General features: G+C 41.2%; 2 protein-coding genes across 3 annotated transcripts; both read right to left on the reverse strand.

Annotated features, from left to right (window-relative positions):
- Positions 1-341: 341 nt before the first annotated feature.
- On the reverse strand, positions 342-4,100 carry LOC115742091 (metal transporter Nramp3-like). The gene is made up of 4 exons (XM_030676200.2): positions 3,481-4,100; positions 2,598-2,734; positions 1,844-2,493; positions 342-957 (listed from the first exon to the last, which is right to left on the reverse strand). The coding sequence occupies exons 1-4, from the start codon at positions 4,017-4,019 to the stop codon at positions 736-738; spliced, it is 1,548 nt and encodes a 515-aa protein (XP_030532060.1). The 5' UTR covers positions 4,020-4,100; the 3' UTR covers positions 342-735.
- An 8,059-nt stretch (positions 4,101-12,159) lies between these two features.
- LOC115742092 (E3 ubiquitin-protein ligase APD2-like) lies at positions 12,160-14,099 on the reverse strand. 2 transcript variants are annotated; one of them, XM_030676202.2, is made up of 5 exons: positions 13,775-14,099; positions 13,450-13,525; positions 13,165-13,237; positions 12,744-13,038; positions 12,160-12,671 (listed from the first exon to the last, which is right to left on the reverse strand). In XM_030676202.2, exons 2-5 carry the CDS (start codon positions 13,459-13,461, stop codon positions 12,593-12,595), a joined length of 459 nt encoding a protein of 152 aa, XP_030532062.1. In that variant the 5' UTR covers positions 13,462-13,525; positions 13,775-14,099; the 3' UTR covers positions 12,160-12,592. The 2 variants fall into 2 exon arrangements, with proteins under 2 accessions (XP_030532062.1, XP_030532061.1); XM_030676201.2 differs by having other exon boundaries at positions 13,450-13,537.
- Between the last annotated feature and the right edge of the window lie 714 nt (positions 14,100-14,813).

The raw sequence follows: 14,813 nt of genomic DNA on the forward strand, positions 1-14,813 counted from the left end.
TTAGAGCTCAATTTCACTTGTTTACAAATCGGACATTGATACAAATGTTACAACATCATTGTTACAACGGACACGTGATTATGTTCAAATATTTTGGTAATGACCCGAATAGGATGAGAGGACCCAGCTTATTACCCTCCCAACACTTGACTCATACCTCTAACAACATATGCAAACGGATGGCACGCATTTAAAAGGTTCGAATCCAACGGCTTGACAAGAGGTAGGTCAAATTTTACCGAACTGTAGAACCGGCCTTTTGACAAACATCTTCCTCACCCTCAGTCCCCTCACATGTTTGCAAGTTGAATTTTTTTTGTGTTCTCGTTTCTTAGCACTTCTAATTTAAACATTGGGAGTTTTATTAGCTATACAATACATGTAAGGCAGCAACATGTCCACAAGTATCCCTGCCAACTATATTAACATCGTACTACTGCAATAGTTTTCCATTTCAGCAACCCTGTCTACAGCTGATATATTGAATAGCGTAATCGTACATTTAGCTGGTTTCTTTGAACCCTCGTCTTGCTTTAGTCCAATGGATTGGATTCAATTCTCTCTACACAGGGTCCCTGTGAGTGCGTCTAAGCGAAAAAGGGCACGTTTCATCCGAAATGACGGTGTAGATATTCCGATATGATAAGGAGCCCCCGAATGACTTCATAAATAAAAGGCTGCCAGATCGAAGCAGTGTCTGTTAATGTGCACCAGACTCCATAGATTGGCCCGCTTTTAACTCTCTGTGGCAGTGACTTTCTTAGATCGCACAACATTGCGCCATGAGGAAAACGTGAGGCCCCGAGACACGAGGTACAGTATGAATGCGACATACGCAGCCGTGAAACCAGACACGACGGTGCCGAACATGATGCTGGTTACTTCGTTGGAGAAGAAGTCCAGCAAAAGATAGCCGTTGATCACGATCACCAGAGCAGCTACGAGCCAAGAGACGATCTAGAAACAAGAACCGGGGATTAGTTTCAGGGTTATTAGCATCAGTGTGATGGATGCTGATTCAAAGAAAGTGCTTTTCAGATTTACTAGTGAAATCTCATCATGCCTAAGTAGCTATGGTACTTCATGGTTCCTTCATACAACATCAGAAGCTTGTGAAAACAGATGGCATAACATTAATTCTCTGCAAAGAATGCGGTGAACCTGACAATTGTTAAGATGATGAGACTCATAGTGAAATGTTTGCAACCAAATCCACTTCATCACCAAAAGAGTTATGATTTCAGTATTTCACAGACAAAATCAAGGTATCTAGAATGAGTTGCACCTTGCCTCTGCATATTAAACCTTACTTTCCTGCACATACAGGCATATGAATGTACATGAATACAGCATAAGAAAGGAAGTAACTGGAAAGAAGTGCACACACTAAAGCGCCGCCATTAATGTAGAAGAAGACAGACATAGATCCATGCAATAAGCTGGAATAGTAGGTTTTTTCAAAATCTTACACCCCTCGATAAAACTGAACTCACCGTCACATTCTGCCATTTTAATCACAACAAAATAATAGGGAGGCTTTTTGGAGGCAAGCAGTTCACACAGCAAAAACTCATTTTCGTAGATCAACTATCAATGGGGCTACTATCCATTTAGGCAACCATTTTCTTGTCCTTCTTAAGACTAACATTCACGCCTTTATGGTCTTTCTGAGCACTTGCATATTTAGCCTTCATTTAGCTGTTACTTTCTTTTTTTGTTCTGTGTGTTTTTGGTCAGATAGCTGTTACTTGGAAGGCAGCAAAAGAAAGCAAAGAAAAAATAGTGCATCAATCTACGTCGAAACGATCAAGGTACACCGCGGAAAAATGAAATCACAGCATACCTTAAGAACAGGACCGATCTTAAAAGACCCCATGATCTGCTCCCTGGAGACCAGATAGAGAAGAGGGATAAGTGCGAAAGGGATTTGTATGGACTGAAGCACGTTAAGCCACTCATTCAGAACATCTAGCGTCTCCTCAGTATCGAACACAAGAGCCACTATCATAGTCGGCACGATCGCGCAGCTCCGTGTGATCAATGCCCTCATCCATTTCTTCAACCGCAGGTTAAGAAAACCGCCCATTATAAATTGCCCAGCGTAAGTGCCTGTGATGGTGCTGCTCTGCCCTGCAGCTAACAACCCTATTCCCCATATGTACAGTATAGGGAAAAAGCCTCCCCCGTACTTCTCTTGGAGATACTGCCCAGCGTTTACAAGGCCAATGCTGGTGGCAACTGGCGTGCCATAGAAACCTTTTGCGAAAACAGTCGTGACAAAGAGATTGATGATGAAGGAGATCACGAGGGCGGCAGTGGATTCTATTGAGTAATATCTCAGGGCTTCTTGGACCCTGCCTTTTTGGTTATGGTCAATCTCCCTCGATTGCACGAGGGCTGAGTGCAAGAAGACATTGTGAGGCATAATAATGCAACCCACGACTCCCACAGCTTGCTTTATTGTTCTGGAGCTAAGTTTTGGGATCAACATGCCTGCAAAGACAATTTGATTTACCATCTGTCCCTAAGGTGACCATTGTGGATCTCAGTTAAGCACAATCATAGATGAACAATTGGGAGAAACTATCTATTATTACCCAAAAGAAGTTCGGTTCCACTTGGTTTTGCATCAGCAAACATCCAGGCAAATGACATTGCCATTGTTGCAATAAGGAAGGCAAAAAATGCTTCAAGTTTCCTCACTCCATAGTTCTCAAGTAATAGAAAGATGAAGCTGCAGCAGCATTAATGGAGATTTCAATTCAGGAAGCATTCTACAAATAGACCGCATAAACAACCCCTATCAGAAGATTGTCATTTCGAGAAAATTTAGCATGATCCACTTTTCATTTCAGGCCATTTTCTCCCAATTCTCCAGGCCATTTCTAGATGGGGCCTGCATTTGCTTTCAGACAGCAACTTAGGAACCTCAACCCAATCTACTGTTGTCATTATTCATTGACCCTATTTACTCTTTGAGTTGACCTGACTAGGTAAAACACTAAATTCAAAATCTGACAACTCCTAAAGGGCTCAAGAAAATACTCAAGATAGTTCCTTAAAAAAACTTGGCATGTCATCAGGCAAAACTGCAATCAAATCAAAAATGACAATCCTCAACAAGGGGGGGAAAAGAAAATCAACCCTCCGATAACTCCTCTCCTGCAGATAAAAGGCGAAGAAAATCCAAAAAGCCTCCGGGACATAACTCAGACTAAAGCTAACCAGTCTCAAATCCCACAACAAATAAATTTCATCAAGAAAACATCACAAAACCGGAATCCTCACCACCACCAAGACCACTGCAATTCATAAAGCAAAGGCAAAAACTAGCATAAAATAAATAAATTAAAAAAAAAAACCATCTTGCCAAAAAAAAAAAACAGAAAAAACAACTACGAAGTCACCACAAAAACAAAAACCATAACGAAAAACAAGAGCGAAATCAGGATTTCACTTCAATCCGAATGAGACGCTCACCAATCAGCGGCGGTGATGACGACGCCGGACCAGAGGGGCAAGACCCCATTGCTCAGAATCTTGATGGCGATCGCGCTACCAATGACCTCCTGTATGTCCGCGCCGATCAGGGCCAGCTCGGCCATCACCCACAGCACCATCCTCGCCCACGTCGGGTACTCGTCCCGGCACAGCTCGGCCAGGTGCCGCCCCGTCGCGACGCCGAGCCGGGCGGAGAGGAGCTGGACGAGGAGCCCCATGGCCGTGGCCCACATGAGGAGCCACAGCAGCGAGTAGCCGGCGATGGCGCCGGCCTGGAGGTCGCCCTCCAGGTTCCCGGGGTCGAGGAAGGCGATGCTCATGAGGAACCCCGGGCCGGTGAACAGCCACAGCTTCCTCCATGAGAACGGCGGCGCGCCGCCGGAGGAGGGCGTGCCGGAGGCGGCGGGGTCGTCGCCGGCGCAGACGATGTGGACCTTCTCGGCGGCGTCATAGGCGGCCTCCTCTTCCGGGTCAGAGGAGTGTAGGAGGGGCTGTCGGTGCTCATCTTGCGGTGGCATGGCGAGAGAGAGAGAGAGGTTGGTGTTGAGGAAATTGAGGTTGCTTCTGGTACTGGATTTAATGGGGGGACGCTGCTCTCTCTCTCTCTCTCTCGCTCTGTCTCGGCTTTATCGTTACGAGAACGGGAAGCTGAGAAAACTACCAGTCTCCCTCCCCCACCCACACTTGATTCCTTTTTGTTTTTCCTTTTTCTTTTGTCGAGGGATGGACAATAAGATAAGGTTGCTTCTCGTATTTCCCATCAACATTTTTGTCAGGAATTTTCTCAAATTGTTCAATCATGTCCTTCACCTAAACTTTTTTTTTTTTTTTACTAATTGAATCATCAAGATGTATTTTAACAAAAAAAAAAACAATCATCAAAATGTGTACTTTTTTGTTCGAGTTAGATCTTTCCTTAAGAGAAAAATGAAAATGTCGGCGTAAATATGACACATTACCGTTATATTAACACTTCCGGTGGTCAAGTTGATAATCATGTGTAATGACTGGATATTACATTATAAATATATATAAAAAAAAAGCAAAATCCCAAAGGAAATAAAAAGAGAGAAGAAAGGGAGATTGCAAAATCCCAATAGAAAGAAAAAGAGGGAGCAAGGAGGACCACAGTGGATGGCAGCAATGCATCTCCCCACCGATGAGGCATTCCATTTCTGAGGTCGCACGACCCCCTCCTGTCGATAATCGAGGTTGCGAGACCTTATCCCACACCTAGCACGGGTTGCCTGACTTACGCAAATTTGGCCTACCTAGCGCTACCCATGCATGGCCTCAGTCGAGGCCATGCGACCCCTAATCATCGGTCAATCGAGGTCTTGCGACCCTAGCCATTGCTCCTCAAGGTTGTGCAATCCTAACAACAGTTGCCAGAGTTAAGGGTCCCTCTCTACGACTAGCAGCCAGTGCTCACGCGACGTCGGTGACACTTTACCTCCTCCCCCACACTCACCCCCTTCATTCCTTTTTGTTTTTCCAATTTCTTTTGTTGAGGGATGTACAATAAGATAAGGTTGCTTCTCGTATTTCCTATCAACATTTTTGTCGTGAAGTTTTTCAAATTATTCAATCCTGTCCTTCACTTAAACTTTTATTTTTTTGCAATTGAATTATCAAGATATATACTTTTTTTTTTTTTTGAGTTAGATCCTTCCTTAAGAGGAAAATAGAAATGCCGGCGTAAATTTGACACATTACCGTCACACCAGCACCGATTGGTGGTCGAGCTGATAATCACATGTAATGACTAGATATTAGCTTATAAAGAAAAAAATAAAGAAAATCTTAAAAGAAAGAAAATGACAAAAGAAAGGGAGACTACGAAATCCTAAGAGAAAGAAAAAAGAGAGAAGAAAAGGAGACTACAATGGATGGTGGCACCGCCACTCCTCACCGATTGAGGAATACCATTCTTGAGATAGAACGATCCTTGCTATCTTATCCAACACCCGACGGGGGTTGCTCGACTTTCACAAATTTGGCTAGACCGGCGCGACCGATGCCTTGGTTGAGGTCATGCGACCCCTAATTGTCGCTTAATCAAGGTATTGCGACCCTAGCCATTGCTCCTCGAGGTTGCGAAATCCTAGTAGCAATTGCCAAGAGTCAAGTGACCCTTTGCGGCTAGAGGCCATTAGTCACGCCACATTGGTGACGCTTTACCTCCCCCGATCTATAAGAAAATTCTCTCTTTATTTGTAATATTAATAATGTTTTTAAAATTATTTATCTATAAATTACTTTATCTTTATTTTGTAAATGCCAAAAAAGGTCAATGTTTTTTTTCTGATGGTTCATCTAAACGATCGTAAATCGTTTTACTTTCCTAATGGTTAATGTTTGTCTACTCATCCACCACTATAAATATTGTTTATTTTCCCCTTTACGTGTACCGATAAGCATGTGTTGAAAATCATAGAATCGGATGGGGATGATTATGATGAATTAGTATCATATGTACTTGTTTTAGAGGACGTCGTTTAGTGATCAGAAGTCGATTAATATAGGATTAGGTCCACCAAGTTTAATTTTCCTTTTGGCTAGGTGACTTCATGTCAATTTGCCCCGGCATACAACCAATAATTGGCCTAGCTTTTGTTCCGATGGAGATATTTGTAAAGTGCTTTTGTAAGTATCTTTTCTTTTCAATTCAAAGTACATGACTGCGTAATAATCGGAAAAAAATTATAAAAAAAGTCTTTAACTTATTGTATGACTATCAATTCAGTTTTAAATTTTTAAATTTGACCAATTTAATTCTAAAATTTTTGACGGTTTGTTAATATAATACTTTCGGCCAATTTTAACAAAAAATTGTTAATGTGTCGATATAATCATCATCCATCATCTTACGTGATTCGAGGCTGATATTATTTTAACCACGTAAGATGATGGGCTGATTTGATTGTGGAGTTGTCCACATCGCCACTGCAAAAGGTCGAATCAAGCCCATAATTGCTCCATAATTTCAAGACTGAGAAGCCAGAAAAAAAAAACAAAATTTATGTACATTTCCGAAATTATTAACCCCACTTCATTCCTTTTTGGTGTTTTATTAGTCATTATTCATTACAAGACACCGCACGCATCTTAGTCGCGGGCCCCACGATTCCCTCCCATTTTTCCTCGAATTGAGTATGGAGTGACGGCGACGTCGAGAACGCCCACTTCCGTAAAGTCGAAGCTGATAGACGCGAGGTGGCAAAACGACGTGGCAGATGGTGCCGTTTTCGGTTTTCTGAAAAATTTGACCGCCCCCGGGTAAGTTGCGTGGGTTCTTGGGTGACCGAGGCCCCAAGGAGGGCGCGGGCAAGGCCGAGTAGGGACGTGACACGTGTGTGGGCGCCACGAGAGCACGCGCGCCTTGACCGTGCCTGGCTCGTGGTTGCACGGGGTCGTCCGTGCCTCTAGTTACGACAAAATTCTTCTCCCTTGAAAATTCCACCCGAGATTCCGATCTGAGTCGCATTGAAGTGAAAGATTCCGAAACAATTTAATTTAGAACCGAACAACATCAAATTTAATTCGACCAAAAAAAAAAAAATCAAATTTAAGGAAAATATTTGGTATTATCTTTAGATGCTCGAAAAGATGCATAAGTATAAGATAGATAATTAACGACATAGTTCAATTAATGACATTAAACGAAAAATCTTGACAATCATAAAGAATAAACATCAATTTCTTCGGCCGCAAATGATCTATTTGTCAACGATTATGATTTTTAAATTTTATTCTTCGGAACAAAAAATATGAGAAACATGTTTGATATCCTAAATGATTCTGATTTTGATTTTGCTCCTGGGAGCAGTTTTGGAGCAAAAAAAGAATAAAAAAATTGATTCTAAAAAAAAGAATCAAATTTTCAAACTCACAAAAAAAAAAGTCTCAATTCTTTTAAAAATGTTAAGTCTAGGTGAACTTCTGAACTTTAAAAAAAATTAAAATTAGATTTGAAAATTTTCTAACAACTAATTTTTCAAATTCATTTTTTTAAAATTAAGTTTAAAAATAAGCTTTAAAATTTTACAAAAAAATTTTAAAAAAAATTCAAAAATGCAAAAATTTTAAAAAAGGGGGGGGGGAGGGGAATTAAATTTAAAAAAACTTTAAAAAATTTAAATTTTTTAAAAAAGATGGAAAAAATTAAAAAATTTCTCAATTATTCTCGAGAACAGAAATTTTGTGCATATACCAAACGCCTTTCTATTTGGGAATAGAAATTTTGTGTAGTTACCAAACGCATTCTGATTTTCTAAAAATATCTAGGGAACAGAATCGGAAAATATGATTCTAATCAGATTTACTTTTTTGGATCAGAATCGTTGCCAAACGGACCTTTTGTGCGGTTGCCAAACGCATTCTGATTCTTTAAAAATATCCAGAGAATATAATTAGAAAATATGAATTCCAATCAAAGTTAATTTTTTAGAAAATATGAATTCAAATCAAAGTTATTTTTTTTTATCAAACTCATTACCAAACAGGCCGTTTGTGCGGTTATCAAACGTGTTCTGATTCTCTAAAAATTATATAGGGAACAGAAACAGAAAATATTATTCTAATCAAAATTACTTTTTTGGATCAAAATCGTTGCCAAACAGACCCAAATATTCCACCCGATGTTTTGACTCATGTATCTTTAATCCGAAAAAGGGAAAAAGCAAAAATAAAATAAAATAAAGCAAAAACAGAAAATAGAATAGGCGAACCAAACCTCACTCTTATCTATTTTACAATCTCACTACAGTCCCCAAGAATTTCCTCAAAAAGGCAAGAGAAAAAACATCATTTCATCTTGTTTTATGAAAATATCAACTTTACACCCCATAAAAGAAAATACATGAATTTCTAGTACGAACCCAAACTTGTCTACATAGCAGGTTGGTGAACTCAGAACTCCAAAGTGGGAGGTGGGTGGTGCATCTTTCTCCCAACTCCTGCAAAGATTCCTCAACAGTTTTTTTTAAAAACAGAGAAAAAGCACGTGTGATCCAAAGTTCTGTGAACATTTCAACTCTATTTATTGCCCTAAAAACAAATGTTTACCGAGCATCAGCAACGGCGCTTTCGCAATAGAGACACGGTTTGCTTCTGATCTAAAATGATTTCGGTCAAAAGCAGCAGCACTCATTGCCACTTTCTATGGCCATCATGTGAGCTCCTGTCCATTTTTAAACCTTTAGCTTTTCGGTCTTTGGCACATTGGCGCATCGTCGTTCGAGGAAAAAGAGCAGACATCTTGGGCTTTAGTGCTTTTGTCGATGTGTGGCAACTTCGCAGATGGGTGTGGACGGAATCTTTCTTACTGTGTGGTATCTGTCTTCTCCATGCAGTGAGTGAGAAAAGGAGGAAGTGAAGTGACCCGTCTTGGAAGAATTTGTCGAAATCTTCATACGAAGTTCCAGTGATTCTGTCAAAGAAAACGAACTAGGTTCTCTCGCGTAACAAACCGTACGCGATTCGCTCTTGGAAGTTTTTGACTCTTTTTCCCGGAAAAATATGATTAGGTCGAATCGACAAAAGTATCAAAAAAGTCCTAAATATATTGTAGGGATACTAATTTAATCCTAAACTTTTTAGTTGGATCAATTTAGTCCTAAACCTTTTTACAACGGTTCGATTCAATTCATCTGGTTAATTTAGATCGGAAAGTGCCGACGTGGAGGCCGGCCGTATTACATGACACAATCGATGCTAATGTAAATATTTTTTTTAAATAATTTTTAATTTTTTTTATATTTTCTTTCTTTTTCCTCGTTGGCCATGGCTAACTGTGCTGCCCTCCCACCCTCGCCTAAGCAAGGGTGAGAGCCGGCGAAGCCAACCCTTGCTCGAGGACCGGCGAGGCCGCTCTAGCCGGTGCGAGGGTTCGTCTCGCCAGATCTGACGAGGGTGGCCTCATTGGCACTTGCCCTCACCTAGGCGAGGGCAACCGTTGCTTGAGTGAGGGTGGCGAGGACACGACCCTTGTCACCCAAAAGAAAAAAAAAGGAAAAAATATCAAAAAATTATTAAAAATATCAATGTTAGCGCTAGTCGTGCCATGTAGAACGTTTAGCGTCCATGTCAGTACTTTCTGACTTAAATTGGCCGGAGAGACCGAATTGATACCGATGTGATAATATTTAGAACTAAATTTGCTCAATTAAAAAGGTTAACGATCGAAGTGGTATAAATGCATCATTTTTAGGACTTTTTGGTACATTTCCTGATCATAATGTGTAGGTACATCATCCAAAAACTTAAGTTGTCAATTTTTTTTTTTACTCGAACCATACTTTATTTCTTTGATACTCATACATAAAAGTGTCAAATTTGACCCACTTTATTGAAAATGGGTTAGTCAAATTAAAAAAAAAATCTACAAAATGGGTTGTTAATGGGTTAGCCTCACGATATGTGGGTAGTAAATGGATTTGTCTTCGGACTTATTCACAACCCATTTAGCTAGACAAACCCAACCCATTTACAATTCATTGGCTTTAAAATTTATCAGCTTATATTTTTTTGATTTTGATTTTATTATTTTTAATAAGTAAAATAAAGAAAGAAAAATTTAAAATAAAATTGAAAAATATAAAAACTATTAATGCCGCTGCCGAGCTCCGGTCATTGACCTCCGGTCGCCGTCGTCACCAACCGTTGCCGTCCGCCACCGACGACTAGACATGGCCGGTTCGGCCGAACCGCCTGTTCCGGTTCCACGAAAAGGTGGAACCGGCGGTTCCGGCCCGGTTCCGATTCCGATTAGGAATCGCTGGTTCCCAAGCCTAACGGCTCTTTCTCCGTGCTTCTCCTTTTTTTTTTTTAAAAAAAAAATGGTCTAAACCGGCCCCGAACCATCGGTTCCGGGTCGGTTCCGACAATTTAGAAACCGGAACCGGCCTTCCGGGTTGGAATAGTGGGCCCGGTCAACGGGTCGGTTTCGGGCCGATTTCGGGCCCATTTGGCCATGTCTACCGACGACCGCCCATCGCCGTGCTCGATCATTGTCTCCAATTGCCGGAGATAAAGGAAAATAAAAAAAAACAATAGAAATTATTTTTTATTATTGAAAAATATTAATTTTGTTTTCTATTTTCATTATTAAAAAATTATTTTTAATTATTCTTTTAGAAAAAAGTAAAAAAAATTGAAAAAAATTAAATTTGTATTGCATAAAATTGTCTTAGTAATATCATTTTTCTTAATAAATTATAAGAAACATGTATTCTAGGATTTCATGAAATATAGAATTGTTTAAGTAATACGGTTCGGGTGTGAGTTATGCATGGGTTTGATCGAGTATGAGTCATTAGATTTGTATTGCACGAAAATGGTTCAATATAGATCGAATCATATTCGACCCGACCCAAACACAACTCGGCCTAGCCCACCCCGTTTGACACTTCTATTCATACACACTCATTTTCACACCCCTAAATGTAAAGTATCCCAGCCCTTCTAAACAAATCTGCTTTCAGTCCCCTCCACACCCGAAGCACCGTGTTTTACATTCTCTTTTGACTTCATTCAAGTGCCTCGAGCCTTCTTGAACAAGCTTTGAGTTGCATTCCCTCCTCGGCCACATCTGGTGCTCCCTCTCTTTATTCCCCTGTCGCTCTCCGTTGTCCACCACCCATTCGATTTGCAGTCCATATACATCATGACCCATGTGAAAGAATCATCAAGAAAAGGCAAAACAGCCCAACAAAAAAAAGGGCCAAAAAGAAAAAGAGCAAAAAAAGAAGAAAAATCCAAGGCACAAAATCATCCAAATCAATTTGGAAAGTCTCCCTCTTGTGTTGCGTTCCTTGGAATGAACAGGAGCATCCCCCACTTTGTCGGGAAAAGGATCCCCTAACATTGGGCATCCATATTAGGGGTGACATAACCCCCCATCGGACCGTCCATTTTTCATCGGACGGTCAACAATTAATCGCGTCAATAAAAAAAAAATTCCCTCCCAAAATTTTTCCCCTCTCAAAATTTGAATTGATTGATTATTGACTGTCCGATGGAAAATGGACAGCTCGATGAGGGGTTACTTTGTCGTGAGGTCACATTGATGAAGAGAACAAACGGCCAAACATATCTTGTTCTCTACCCCTTCAGTGCACCAGATTTTTTTTCATTTCCTTAGGAGATTTGAGTGTGATTCGAGAATGGCATCTTTTGAAATCCTGAACTTGCTTTTTTCATTTCGTAGTTGGCTTTGGCTCCACTCACCTATTCTCTACTCCTAATTATTGCTTGTGGCTATTCCTCCAAAACCTCGAGGCAAAAGTAACAATTTAAAATTTCCATGAACTTATGAAACCTTGAACATGAATCTATAGATTAATATCAGTGTATTTTGAAAGGTACCGGATGTTTCCCTTAAAAAAAAAAAACAATCGAGTTGCGGGAGTCCTAACATTCGTGAAAGGCGAAAGATGAAATGTAGAAGCGACCCGAACAGACCATCCATTTGGATAGGCGATGCCATGACTTATGAGCCATCCACATATTTGGAATTTTTAATGAATTCTCACTTCAAATGGTCCGAACAAATCCAAAGTTTTTATATCATTCCACACTTGAAATTCAGTATTCAAATTCTCAGTTTCAATAAATATGACCTCGTGTAAATTCATGGTCACTTCGCCTAACTTTTTCCCCTCTTCAGTACCAAAAATTCGAAGAGGGTGCATTCTTTTTGCCCCCGGAAAAGTCAAATGGAATGTACATAGCTACAGACAGCCGAAAGAAGCGAAGAGTGTGTGTTTCAATTGAGCTGAGGCTTATACTTCGTTGGTCATATTTTTTTCAGTCACCTGCTGACTTGTGGGCTTAGGGCCCACATTTTCATTGGGCCTTAGAGCCCACATTTTCTTTGGGCCTTACGGCCCGTCTGTACACTTGGAAGTTCCCACAAACAGTTGACCTCTGCCAGTGACATGCAAAATCTCAATGATCATGAACTCGAAGTGGTGTGGGCAATCATCAATTTCAATCCTAAATAACTCAAGCCAAGGACCAAAAAAATTCCTCCAAAATCGTCGCTATAAAACACGAAAAAAAGGAAAAAGAAAAACGACGGCGTTTCATCTCAAGAGGTGAACCACTTCCTCACTTTCCTGATGGGTCTCCTGCAAACAGGGCAGGCCTTGCTTTCTCCATCAAAGATCCTGGCAGGAACCCAAGTTGTCATGAGTAACAGTCTTTCGAAACCGTAGATAAATGAATCAATGTTTCATTACCTCTGAGCACAGTCATAGCAGGTAGCGCAATGGCCGCAAGGAACGAAGTAGCAATTCCTCTCCTCGTCGTAGCAGATCACGCAAATCCTCCCGTCGTACAGCTCCTCCGACGAGCTGCTCCCGCAGCTGCCGGTTTCTATGTCCTCCTCCTCGCACGTCCCGTAAGCCGACCGCGGCGGCTTGAATGCAGGTATCGGGGTCGTCTCGGTCGGCGCCGGCTCCCGCTCTGCAGGGCTCTCGTCCTCCCAGCTGTCCAGGTATCTCATGATCGCGAAAACGATGAACACGAGCAGTGCTGTGAGATTTCGAGACGCAATATGAGCACTCCGGTTACAGCTCTTTCGATGTCTCTCTCTTTCCTTGAATGAGATTCGAATCGAACACATCTAGAGAGTAACAATTTTGGGAGAGGAAAGCTCACCCAATACCGCGATGTAGGCGACTAACCGGGCCAAGAACGTAAATGCAAAGCACAATTCAGCCAGTTCATCGTTCTGAGAGTGGCAAGGAAAATCGGAAGTCAGAACGTCACGCCAGCTAAACTAGACAAGATTAAACAGTGAGAAATTATCGAATACGGCTCGCAGAATCCCTGAACAATCAGAGACAGCAAGAGAGAGGCAATTGCTCCTCCCTGGGCTGTCAAATTTGAAGGCTTTCTGAAGTTAAACTGAGCGCTAAGTTCAGATTAGCTCGATCCACCTACCGTGGAACACATGCTGTCGCTCCTCTAGCCTCCGCTGCCGCCCCTTCTCTATTGTTCTCGAAGTTCAACTCCGGACCTGAAAAACGGACTGCCAAAATGGAAGCAAACATCATATAATCGTACAATTTCTTTTGGTGCTAGACAGAATTCTGTGTACGGAACAGAGAAGTTAGTAAAGTGAAGTGCAGCAAGTCTCCTGATCAATTAGCATAAATCAGACAATGTGGCTTGCTTCATCTAGGGCCCTAGTATTTTCATCGTGTTTGGTAGTTTTCAAAGCAGATCCAGAGATGGAAACGCAAGAGAGCTAACGCAGAAAAGCTACCTGCATTGCGTCAGACCGCCTCCGCTATAGGCGTCGAGCTTTCTAAATCTTTCTTGGAGAGCCAACTCCCGATGACAATGCGAACCATCTCAAGCGTCGCCTCCCGATGATAAGTTAGAATTGGTTCAAGAAACAGAGAAGATTAAGCCGGACCTCCCTTCTTGCGCGCCCAAATGAGCTCAAGATTTGACCAGTGTCTCTGAATCTGTGAACGAAAGTTGTGCCTTTGGGAATGGTAAGAAGAAGTCGAAGAAGAACGGTGAAGAAAGCGCTTTCTGATTGGCGAGTGCGCGATTCTGGAAGAGACCCAGAAGAAGGAAAGGAAAAGGGTTGACTTCTTTCAGGGAGCATTGGAAAGGTAGTTGATGGCTTCTCGATTTGAGTTCTGGTGCTCAACTACCAGATAGCCTTTTGAGGATTTGGCGGGGTGACGGAATCGAAGGCTGTCCCTAAGTTTCTGGTCCTTGAATGGTAGGTTTAGTACAAGGATGGGGACCAAAGCAATCGAGGTTTTCTATTAGAACATCCGCTCACGACAACGCATAATAATCACATGCATGAAGAACATGTATCCAAATGCATCCCCACCATTCAATTCTGTAAGATCCATCATACTTAAAGTCATGACACGCCGTGTCGACGCATGTAGTAATTATCCAAAGAGTCTTAGACTTATTGTAGTGCGGTCAATTTCATTCCCAAATCTTTCGATTTTGCTAATTTAGTCCTCAAGCTCTTGACAACTTTTTCAATTTAGTTCTAAACATTTTCAATTGGGTCGGTTCGATCTTAAACCTTTTAAAAATTTGCCAACTTAGGATAGATTTATAACTAATTGTCAAAAGGTTTAGGACCGATTTAGGACTAAATTAACGGATCATCAAAATGCTTAGGACTAAATTGGCACAATTGAATGATTTAGGATTGAATTGGCCGCCGTGCTATAGGCTTAGCACTTCCTGTTCAATTTTCCCATCGACGCATAATATCGCAACTCCGATTCTAATGAATTTGCATAATGCGTAAACCGAACCGTGTT

This window comes from Rhodamnia argentea, chromosome 11 (assembly GCF_020921035.1).
Source record: "Rhodamnia argentea isolate NSW1041297 chromosome 11, ASM2092103v1, whole genome shotgun sequence".
In the NCBI taxonomy this organism is placed as follows: Eukaryota; Viridiplantae; Streptophyta; class Magnoliopsida; order Myrtales; family Myrtaceae; genus Rhodamnia; species Rhodamnia argentea.